The sequence below is a fragment of the Mesitornis unicolor genome, unplaced genomic scaffold (genome assembly GCF_000695765.1).
Source record: "Mesitornis unicolor isolate BGI_N332 unplaced genomic scaffold, ASM69576v1 scaffold17114, whole genome shotgun sequence".
Classification (NCBI taxonomy): Eukaryota; Metazoa; Chordata; class Aves; order Mesitornithiformes; family Mesitornithidae; genus Mesitornis; species Mesitornis unicolor.
Genome location: NW_010180952.1, coordinates 7,721 through 19,106, shown reverse-complemented (window position 1 = coordinate 19,106; position 11,386 = coordinate 7,721). Strand labels below are relative to the sequence as shown.

Below are 11,386 nucleotides of genomic sequence, written 5' to 3'. Positions count from 1 at the left end.
GAATTTGCCCCTGAACTTCTGCTTCTGTTTTTAAATATATATGTGTGTGTGTGTGTGTGTGTGTGTGTGTGTGTGTATTCTATGCCTTCTCCTCTCTGTCCTGTTGATTTTAACTGAGCAGCCAACCTGCTCTACGCAGCGGGGTCAGATCTGCCCAGGGAGTGGGGGGTTAATGCCCATCCGCTCTGCCCTTTCATGCACCAGGGCTGAGGTGCAATCAGTGGCACGCTATGGTTTACTTAACAGAAGTAGGTTAACCTGTGAATTTAGAGATACTGCCCCTCCTCCATACACCTCTCAGAACCAAAATCAGATTTTAAAAAACCCTTATTGCTCCATGCTCTGTGTTTCCTAGCGTTGAGCTGGGGCAGAAACATGACTATCCCTTCTCCTCCCTTACACTCCCAGCTGCAGCCTCTGATTTTGTGAAGGAGGAAAGAAAAAATCCAGATTCCTCCACCAATACCATTCATTTCTTCCTCTTCTGCAGCAGCTGACATGTCCCTGCAAGAAATACGAGCTGTCACTCATGTGGGAGGGTGCCAGCAGGCTCAGGCAGGGAGCTCCAGCCTCCTTCCGCATTTCTGCTCCAGCTCCAGTCCCTCCAGCTCCTGGCCTGGGCGCTGTGTGTGGTGCAATTGGGAGCTCCCAGAAAGGCAGCAGGCAGCCAGCTTCGCTCAGAGGCTGCAGCCAGGCTCTGTCTTGTGCTAAAACCCTTCTGACTGTATTAACATCAACCTCTCAGGGGGTTTCTTTTCCCACTCAGTCGCAGCTACAACTATTTCTGTGCAAGGTACGGCTTGGACCATGCACTACCAGGTACCTCCCACATCTCATGAGTTTCCCGTCCGTGTAGGGGATGTCCCAGTTTGGGGTCATGTAATAGCAGAGGAAGGAGGAGACCTTAGGCTTGCACCAGGGTTATTTTGACTGTGGGGACATCCAGGACAGCCGCAGAGCTGTGCTGCAGAGTATCCAGTGGTCTCTCATTCCCTCTCATGTATGAGGTGCAGCTCAGCAAGACTCAGTCAGCAGCAAATGGATCTGATGCTGGGCTGCAAAGAGACTACAACAGCCCTCAGCCTCACTGCTGGGCAACAGGAGACCTGTCAGTGGGCAAGGTGTTGAGAAATCTCATGTTTGCTGCTGCTGTTTCTGCCAGGACTTAGTCTCTGTGGGGCTGCTGCATTGGACAGGGTATGTGCTGGCTGGTCCCGGTGTGCTGCAGCTCCTACAGGTCTGGAACACATTTGGGCAGACCCAGCCTGTGTCACACCATCTCTGCACTGGGGCATCAAACAGACATGGGAGTCTTGGGTTCCTCAGAAGCAAGAACAAGCCACAGTCCTCCAATTCACTTATCTCTTCAGCAAAACAATCCAGCAGCGGTTTAAGTCACGGAATCAGCTGAGAGCCTCTATAGTGCCGTCTCCTACCACTTTAGGACCCATTTCTGCTGAGCTCCAGATGCTTCAGCTCTCCATGAAAGCCTCCTGCTTGGTTTCAGGCACAGCTACAGAGCATGTCACTGTAGGTCTGGCATATTTCTGGGTGTTCAGAAAGGCAGATGGGTCCCTGCAAACCCACATCATCTTCTGCCTTCACCCTTTCTTTGCCTGTAAAGCTAACTCAAATACTGCAGTGCAGGCCCAGGGCTTACCCCAAATACCTCCATAACACTGAGTAACCCTACAATAACAAAGCAGTATGCATTCAGTGGTGTTTACCTGGAATGTTTTTGGGGTTTTCTAGTATGGCATTGTTCTGGATGCTGGCCCATCCCGCACTGTCTTGTTCATCTACCAGTGGACCACCACCAAGGCAAACAAGACCGGGGTGATCAGGGAATGCAGTTCCTGTCCTGTGCAAGGTAAGGTGCCCAATTCATGCTTAGTGGACTGGCATGGGAGGGATGGAAACCCAGAGATCTGCGCATGGACCACTGCCACAATTTCCTTGGCTCCTGTGTCATCCAGCTGTATGCTGAAAGAATGGCAGTAGCGAAGCACAAGCTGCTTATTTTCAGCCTGTGTCTTCTTGACATAGGCAGGTTCAGCCATATGCAGCTGAACATCAGAGCACTTGGCAGTAGCAGGTGACAGGTTTTTTGGGAAGCACACAGAGAGGATGGGGCTGGTTCTGATGTCCACATGGATCAGTGGCAGAGCCAAGGTTGCTGAGCTGCTGACCCAGCCAAGGCAGTGAACAGCAATGGAGACAAATCTGGCTGTAGGGTGACTCCTGGTACCTTCTGCCTCCTCTTGGCTGTACTCTGGGCACTAAGTGGTGCAGCTGCAGGACAACAGAGATGCAAAGATCCCCATACATGGAGTTTGACAGCACATGCATGAGCTCAACTTGGTTTTAGATGTCACAATTTGGAGAATATTGGGGTCTTCCTTATTAGTTTGAATCAGTTTGGCCCTGCCAAAGCCAGCTGAAAGGGTTTCATGCAGTAACACTTGGGGTTTTCCTTCCCTATCTCTTAATCGTGCTTTGATGTTGAAGTCTGATTAGAGCATGATGCTGGGAAACCCTTGAACTCTCACTAGCAGTGCGCAGTGGGAGGGCAGCTGCACAACAAGGGAAGAGGATTTGTGCCCTCGCAGGCTGTAAGCAATACAAGCCACATGCAGAAAATGCAAGAAAGGCTCCCTGAAGCCTTGTGTGAGTCCTTTAACTGCTGTCAGGTACACTGCTTGGGTTAAAAACAGCAACCGTAGCTCAGTGCTTGAAGACTTCTTTGAACCTGCTTCTGTGCCAGCAGCAACAGGAGGTCCACGCAGGTCTCCCTCCCAGATGTAAGCAGTCATCCTTGGTCTGCACAGCAGCACAATCACAGCCTTTGAGCAGCTGTAGGCAAGCTGCAGCTCAGCCCTGTAGAGGACCCAGGAGAGCAAAGCACACGGTGTGGGAGTCACACAGCCAGGAAGGCAACTGCGCCAGAGGATGGGGAAGGGAGGCTCTCTGGGTAGTAGTTCAAGATCCCATTGAATCTCACTGGAAAAATGAGACAGGGCATGCACACAGCTGCTCTCTGCACAGCGTCAGCTTCCTCTAGAGCAGAGGCGTCGTGCTCGGGGCTCGGAAGCCACCTCCACCGACGCAAGAGGAAGTGGCTGGAGGGGGGAGCTGACGCATCAGCCTCAGCTCTGTCTGCATGGCACTGTGTCCCTTTGCTTATCTTTTAGAGCGGCTAAAGCCATGTTTCTTCCTCCACAGGCTGGGACAGCTTCAGTTGTTGCAGCAGTCGCGTGGCTGATCCGTGGCCATTTATGGGATGTCTCAGCAGCAGAGCTAGGGTTCTCTTAGCGTGGTTTGGGATTTACATGCTTGTGCTGTTTTGCTCCATATTTTAGCAGGATGGCTACCTGGAGAAATGCCTTCATTCCACCTGTGACAGGTCCTGTCTTTAACCATGTCCTCAGACAGCAACCTCTTGGGTAGCAGCTCTCACACTACTCCCATACTTTTCCTTAGAAAATTTCATTCTTTCCCCTCGTCCTCAGGTTTGGGAGTCTCCAACTACGCAGATTCTGCTCAGAAAGTAGTGAAGAGCTTGGAACTATGTTTGAATTGGGCCCAGAAGGAGATCCCAGCAGAGCAGCACAGCCAAACCCCCCTCTACTTGGGAGCAACCACCAGCACGAGGCAGCTGAAGTGAGTGAATGTTACAAACCCACTCCCAGAGATCAGCACACATCACACAGATCATTCTGTAAATGCATCTCACCCTGTCTGCTCTGCAGTGAGTTTCATCCCTAACCTGCTAGTCAGGTAAACCTTCTCCAGGTCCCGATGTACTTGAGGGGAGTACAACACGGTTGTGTCTCCAAAGCGTTCCCCCAAGTAGCCATGAGGATGACAGCCTTGCTACAGCTACCAGCCTGTGTAAAGTCTCCTTCACAATTGGTGCTTGGGAAAACCTCTGTTAGTCTGGAAGCTGAAGTGTTTTCAGGTTTTGTGACACCCTGGCAGGGTCCTGTGACAACAAATGTGCCTTCTTTTTCTTTTCTGTTTAGCCTCACCCATCCCACCCTCTCTGACGATCGCCTTGCAGCCCTGACCACGGCCCTGAAGTCATCCCCCTTTGACTTTCAGGGGACACAAATCCTGTCCAGTCCAGAAAAGGAAGCATTCAACTGGGTTGCTGTTAATTATGTCCTGGAAAACTTCTTCAAGGTAAAGGATGATCCTGGCTGGGGAGTACTGAATGGAGCTGAGCTATTCCCATTAGCAAACAGCCACAGAAACACATGGAAAGATCATTAAAGCACTGCACTTTAAGCAATGCTTAAAAGCACAGCTTCCACTGCCTTTCAGAGGAGGCAGGTTATATACAACACTGGCTGGGGGACATAAGCATGAGATGTTTAAAACTGTATTGAAAGACCAGCCTCTCACAGCCTTTCATTGACATATCCACAGATGTGAGGCTTTCTGGGCAGCCTATCCAGGATGCTCATGTAGATAACCGTACATAGCCTGGCCCTGGGGTGCCAACAAGAACTCCACTGCCCCGAGTCCTTGCAGCTATAGCTCAGCACCACCTCCAAACAGGCATTGCTGCTGGCTGTGGGGTGCTGTGGAATTGCCACTGGAGTCCAGCCCATGGAACATCCCATGGATGGTGGACAGAGAAGCAGAGTCTGTTGCTGCCAAAGCAAAAGCCCATCAATTTTCCTCTCTCTGAGATGCTGGTGAAAGTATAGCTGGGTGCCCACAGCACAGGGGCCTGGTCTGTATTCAGAAGGCATTCACTAAACAAAAAGAATATACTTAAGTTTCCTTGCCCTACTCATGGCTTCTCAAGCCCAGGGGTCTCAAGAAGTTCTCCAAATGCAAGAGAAAGGTGGGTCAGACAGCAGCAGCTGAGTTACTCCACAGCAGGGAAGTGAAAGGTGGTTCTGATAGCCAGCAGCATGCGTGCCCTGGTTTGGGAATTGCTGGCCCTGCTGGCAGCAACACAGCTTTCCCTGGCCAGGGACAGAGTGCTTACACCTGCAGTCAGCACAAACTTGCCTTGCTATCTTCAGCACTGCCAAAAATCAGTTCTGCAAGACAGCAGGAGATGAAACCACAGGGTTCTTCTGACAGGAGGATCACTAGCATCCAGAGCATACTTGAAGCCCACATCTACCCATGTGGAAACCTCCTTCCTGCTCCACCCCACCACCATCCCCTCCTCTCTCCCTTGCTCCTGCCTGCTGAGACCACAGCCCTGAGCAGCCATCCAGGACAGTGAGCCCTGTTCGCTCTCGCTGGCTGCGGGGAGCCCTCTGTGCAGGTGGCAGTGCTTGTACAACGGCTCCTCTGTTCCCTCCAAAGCCACCAGTTCAGCATCCTTAGGTCTTGTGGGAAAAAGAAAGCTGGGCTCTACTGTAGCAGAAAGCTGCTTTCTCTCTCTGTGCATTAATGCTTAGATCTGACCACGACCCAGACGCAGAAGCCTTAACAACGACCTCTCTGGTTCTTTTTGGGTCAGTACGACTGGCGAGGACAGTTGGTCCCCTCCGGGAAGGGGATGGCAGGAGTCCTGTCTGTGGGAGGAACCTCAACACAGCTCACTTCCGGGATGGAAGAGAACCAGGCACCAAAAGAGGGAGTGAGGCTGCAGCTGTATGGGCAGACACACACCGTGTACACTCATCACTGCCCCTGCCATGGCACGGACCAGCTCCGCAGAGGGCTGCTCTCTGTGCTCATTCAAGTGAGTACCTGCCAGAAAGGCATTTGCAAGGGTCCTGGATACAACATCACTAAATGACAGTTGCACAAAGCGTAGCTGTTAATAGGCAAAATGTCACTGTCTTTAATAGAGGGCATCTGCATGTATCTAAAAAAGGCCAGTGTGTTCATAAAACATACTCTCTATGCCCAAATCAATGCCCTTCGAGCAGAGACACAAGCACCCACTCAAGAGTTTCCTACTTGCAGGCTCTATCTGGCTCCTTACTTAATACACATGAGCACAAACTTGCTCTCCAGAGATGCCGAGATCACCTTCAGGGTGGAGAGAGGCAAAGACTTCGCTTGGCTTCTCTGAACTGCTCCTCCAGCCTAGAAGGGGAGCCTAAACAGCAGCACCCAGGAACCAGCCAGGACCTTCCATGTGGGTATCTGTGTCCTTTGTTGACTTCAACCCTGAAGTAGTCTTTAAAAGTTTGATATCTCACTTTGAAAATACCCAGGCATTTTTGGTCTTTCAAACTTTGTTTTACTTGAGGGGGAGGTGGCAGAATCTGATTCAAACTCGGGAATCATTTTAGTCTCCACCAAAACTGAGGTTTTCAGAAATAAACTACTCGCTGCCCATCCACTTGCCTCCCTATAAACCACACCTCTCCTTTGAGACCTGAATGTCCCACATGGAGACCCAGTTCACCACAGTTATACTGGGAAGTTCCTAGAGATAAGAAAAACTGATGTTTGAGGGGTTGAGTAATTTGGAAGGCAGACCAGAACAGCTTCTTTCTTGCAACTAGAAAGAGTACGGGATTCACTGAAATTTCATCTCTGGTCTAAGGGACAGCAGGTAGGGCTGGGACTCCCCACAGCAGATGTGAGCATTGCCCCTTGCCCTGAACTCTGCAGGAGCTGTGAGCCTGCTGCATCAGTCTTGCAGCTGACCGAGATCAGGCTTGGCAAACCTTTTGCAGCCCACTCCATTACAACATCGTGGTGCCAAGGAAAACTGCTCTCCACTGTGTCACATTTTGTCTTCCTTTGTGAAGCCCTGGGATGCCAATGTCCTCTCTTGCTGCCTCTGTTTTCTTCTGTCTCTCTAGGATCAGAAAAGTGCTAAAACTGTGTCCAATCCCTGCTGGCCTCACACCTACTCCCGGGAAGTGCAGTGGCAATCGGTGCATGCTGGGCCTTGTGTTGTCAATGGTGACACATGGGACATCCCCAGCCCTGAGGAGGTCTTCAACATCACCGGCTCCAGCAATCTCACCGCCTGTATGAGACTCATGCAAAGGCTGCTCAACTCCTCCTCTTCCTGCAGCTTCTTCCAGCATTCTCCTAGCAGTGCTTTGAGGCCCCTCCAGACCAGGTTTTTGGTGGGTTCTCATTTACACTGGGGTAGGCAATTGGTATGGAGAACCCATGAAATGAGACTAGTTTGGTCATGAATAATTAGTGGGAACAGCCATGCTGTATATTTCAGAGGGAGGAATTATAGAAATCTGCCCAGGTCCCTGATCATGAAAGCTTCCCTTGGACATGGTGCCAAGGAGCATAAGGCCCTGCCTACTTATCCAGGCAAGGCCAGAAAGGCTGCTACACACAAGCTAAAAACAGTCCTGTTTGCATCTCCAGACCATAACAGATCTACTCATCTTCCTTGCACTCATCAGAGGCCCTGTAAGCACCAACACAAGCACACAGAAAGGGCACCGTGGTTTTCCTATAGGCACTGCATGCCAGGATGCAGATCGCAGTCCAACCCGATTATTTCCGCTGCTGTTGCAGGTGATTTCTGAGGCCATGGACTTCATGAGACAAACTGCACCCTCTCCTGACTTGGGTCAAGCAGTCAACAGGCTTTGTGGAATGTCTGTCAAAGAGGTAACTGGACTAACTTAGTGTGCAGGCAGATGGGAAGCAAGGAACAGGCTGTTGTAAAAGCCCATGTGGCTCAGACAGAGCTGTAAGTTACTGTCTCCCTCAGGTGAAACCTTGGATTTTCCTGTTTTGGGGTTTTTTTTTGGTGGTGGTGGCAGTGTTTGTTTGGGTTTTTTTTAATTTTGAGGAAACAGGCTCCACTTATTTTCCCTCCGTTCAAATCCCAGCTGCTGCTGGTAACACCTGGGCTTACTGAAATGAAAAGCCACAAGTATCTTTTACAGCATATTAAAGAGTAAACAGGAAGGCTGTGTACTCATTCCTGCCCATCACCTTGGTCTCCCCATTTTCCTTCTCTCCCAGGGGCTTTCCCATTTCATCAGTGCCCGTGGAGACCAAGCCAGGGGGAATTTATAAGTTCTTTCCCTCAGCTGGGGTCTTACGAGGTCACCCTCATTTGCACCTACATTGACCAAAGCACCCACAGTAACATCCAAATGGACAATTTCTACAGGGTTTGCTAATGGGGTAGCAAAGCCCATAAGCAGTTTCTTAAAGCTTCTCTTCTGGATAGAAAAGAAAGCTCTTGTTAGTGCTCCTACTGAGAGAAATGCTGTGGCATTAGCTGAGCCTAATTAGAGAGCAGAGAATCATAGCAAGCAGTTCACCTGCAAGGCAACTGGAGGAGGCCTGGCTGCCAGTCCTGCTGCTCTTGGAACTGCCTGGTCTTTAATAAGATGGGAACAAAGGCTCTAAGAGATGACACTGGTTCCCAGACCACAGCCCAGGGGGTGCAAGAAACACAGGTTCAGTCTGCACAGGACACAAGGCCTTCAATAGGAAAATTTCAATTGTATCTCTTCCTTCAGTCTCACAGTCTGTCCCAGAGCAGGAAAGAAGAGGTTTCAGCAGGCCTGAAATTCAGCTACTGAATATTTACTTCTTTTATTTTGTTTTCCCCATTTTCTTTTGGATATGATACCAGCTGACCAAGGAGTCCCAAGCAAGCCTGGATACACTTGCTGATTACTGCGCTGTGTCTGCCTTCATCTTTCACCTCAGTACAAAGGGATACACATTTGACTTTGATGGGTCTGTCTGGACTGCATTCCAGAAGAAGGTCAGTTAACTACAGTGTGGTATTTCCAGTTACAAGGCCTGGTTTCAGTAAAGCCAGCCTGTTTCCACTCCTATAAGCCCTAACCAGCTAGGTTTCTCCAGCAAGGTGTCTTATAAAATAAATTCACAATCATTGTAAACATGAAAATCAGCATCAGGGAGCCAGAGATTACACTTGTCCCCACTGAAAAACAGATGGGTCAAAACCTTATCTGGAGCAATACCATCTTTAAGAGTATGTCGAACAGGGAAGGAAGGATGGCTTGATCACCACTTAATGCTAAGGTCAAACTGCTGGCAATATTTCCTGAGCCAAAAGATACTGCCCTACATCTTTATACTAGCAAGGGTTTATAACTGGTTTATAGGGTCTGAAATGGCTTCAGGATCTGGAGCCTCTAAGGCAAAGAGGATATAATTCAAGTCCTTCCCTTCACAAAAGAAAAGAAAGCCTATTCCCAAAGCTCTGCTCAACTCACCAGCAAAGGCATGGTCCCACTGGGCAGGTCCACATCAGTTATAGCAGTTCAGTCAACCACGTGGTGGTTACCAGACCAAGGCAAGGGAACAAGGTAGGTCCAGGGTACCTCTAGGAAACCCATTCTAAAAAACCAGAGATGAGCTACCTACAACACAGCTCTGAGGTTCAACCAGGCAGCAGAGGCAGAACCACCCACACTGCAGACCTGAAGCCCATCTGGGAAAACCAGTCAGCAAGCAGGAAAAAGAACAACACACACCTACAGCACAGCTCAGGGAAACATTAGCTGCCTAGGCCAGAGCTTAAATAGAGCTCCCAGGCCCATGGGTAGAGGAGGTGGCTGGAAGTGCCAGGTGAGACTGGTCAGGGCAATTAAGGCCTATTACTGCACTCAGGGCACTGAGACTGGGAGAACTCCTCAGCTCAAACCTAATCAGTCTCAAATAAAGTATGCGAGGCCTTGGGCCTGTGTACAAAAACACAGCTGGGGTGCAGACTGACTGCTTCTCCTCTGACCTCTCCTCTTCTTGATTTCACTAGATGGGTGATGCATCATCTGGCTGGACTCTTGGGTACCTGCTGAATCTGACCAACACCATGCCCCAGGACAGCCCAAGCTTCCTCAAGGGGATTGAACCAGGGGTCTGGTCTTTGCTGCTTATCCTCTTTGTCGTGTTGCTCACTGGTTCTTTCATGCGCATTTCGTACCGAGTGATGGTCAAGGAAAACAGCTTCAGTAACAGGAACAGCAGCGTTTTTGATGACAACTGATGGTTATTCTGGGACTCGACACTCTTGCCAGAAGGCAGTTTACGCAGAATATCATATAGAAATCACACAAGTGAAGTCACTGGACGATGCAGGGGATTTTCCTGCAGGAGTCCCGGAGCCCCAGCACCTAACTTCAACGTGCTACCACTTGCACTACTGTACGTTGAGACAATGGATCCTGCTCTGCAGGAAGCCTGTGATTCCTGGTGGATGGCCAGCTATTCACTCTCCAAATGAGAGCAGCCTGCACAGATCTTGCTTAGGCTGCAGCTGAGCGTCAACCTGATGAAATGATGCCTCTGAGCAGGTAAAGTTAACATTGAATAATCCTGCCTAATCAGGAGAGGTGGTGTCTGAAAAGAGTGCTCTGTCCTCTTTTGTGCCCATAAGAGAGATGATACCTGGAGTATTGCCATTAGTGAAGACTGGAACAGCATTGAAATCTAATCAGAATATAACAGCCAATGTGTTTCCATGTTCTAGGGCAGAAAGCAGGTATTTTCTGCCTGCTACTGCTGTTCTGTCTGTTCTTCCATCCCAGAGATGGTATCCATGTGTCACTTCCAGCGAATGCTCCTGTTGACTGAGAATCCTTCAAAAGCAATGCTTTTTAGTCTTGGTCTCTACAAAATGTGCAGAGCATCAAAGGAAACAAAGGGCACAGAAGCGCAGCCAAGTTCCTGTCTCTCAGCTAAGTCATGGCAACTCAGGGTTAAAATGTCAATTTAAACCAGGAGTGAAATTAACACATTTCATTTCACATCTACTAAAACCAGGTGCATGCCAGGCTGAGGTTCACAAGTTCATTCATTTGCACTGAACTGCTTGTCTCACTCTAAAAATGAAGTATCTCATCTAATATCGTCCTTTGAACAAGAGCAGACCCAGGAACAGAAGCTTTCCTAACTGTCAGCCCAATGACTTTCATATTAGACTGTAACCAGAGTTACTTTATAATCCAATACTCGGGATTCCTCTGGGACTTGGCAGTTGTTCCAGCTCCTCTGCTCTGCTCTGCTCTGCTCGTTTGAAAGAGGAGGTGCTGCACAAATTTCCCGTGGTATTGTGAAGAAAAGGGATGGCTTCAGACAAACACCATCCTTTGCCTAAAGCATTTAGAGTTCACTTCTTGGATTGTTCCAGAGACTTAAAACATCCAGGGTATTAAAAGCCTCAGGGATAAGTGTCTCCAACTCATTTCAGACCACTTTAAACAGAAATTTAAATGCTCGCAGATGCAGTGATGTGCCTTGCAGGATTTTTAAAGCTACCATGGCACCCAAATCCTTTCAAATCTCATTACGAACCCCTTGTGCTCCCAACTCATATATAGAACACCCTTCTCCCCCATAATGTTGGGGTATTCATAAATTTTCAGGCCAATTAATGAAGGTTTGGAACCTGTCAGTCAAGTTTGGAGGGGTGTGGAAACAGATTTAAACAAGCTTC

At 49.2% G+C, this 11,386-nt stretch overlaps 1 protein-coding gene across 1 annotated transcript in view; it reads left to right on the top strand.

Moving 5' to 3' along the window:
• Positions 1 to 9,937, top strand: part of LOC104539677 (ectonucleoside triphosphate diphosphohydrolase 2-like) — a 10,525-nt gene extending 588 nt beyond the window's left edge. The window contains exons 2-9 of the mRNA XM_010183266.1: positions 1,753 to 1,870; positions 3,510 to 3,660; positions 4,023 to 4,182; positions 5,486 to 5,710; positions 6,789 to 7,061; positions 7,474 to 7,569; positions 8,552 to 8,686; positions 9,707 to 9,937. Coding sequence (XP_010181568.1) covers positions 1,753 to 1,870; positions 3,510 to 3,660; positions 4,023 to 4,182; positions 5,486 to 5,710; positions 6,789 to 7,061; positions 7,474 to 7,569; positions 8,552 to 8,686; positions 9,707 to 9,937 — 1,389 coding nt within the window. The remainder of the gene's footprint in view (positions 1 to 1,752; positions 1,871 to 3,509; positions 3,661 to 4,022; positions 4,183 to 5,485; positions 5,711 to 6,788; positions 7,062 to 7,473; positions 7,570 to 8,551; positions 8,687 to 9,706) is intronic.
• Positions 9,938 to 11,386: the final 1,449 nt, after the last annotated feature.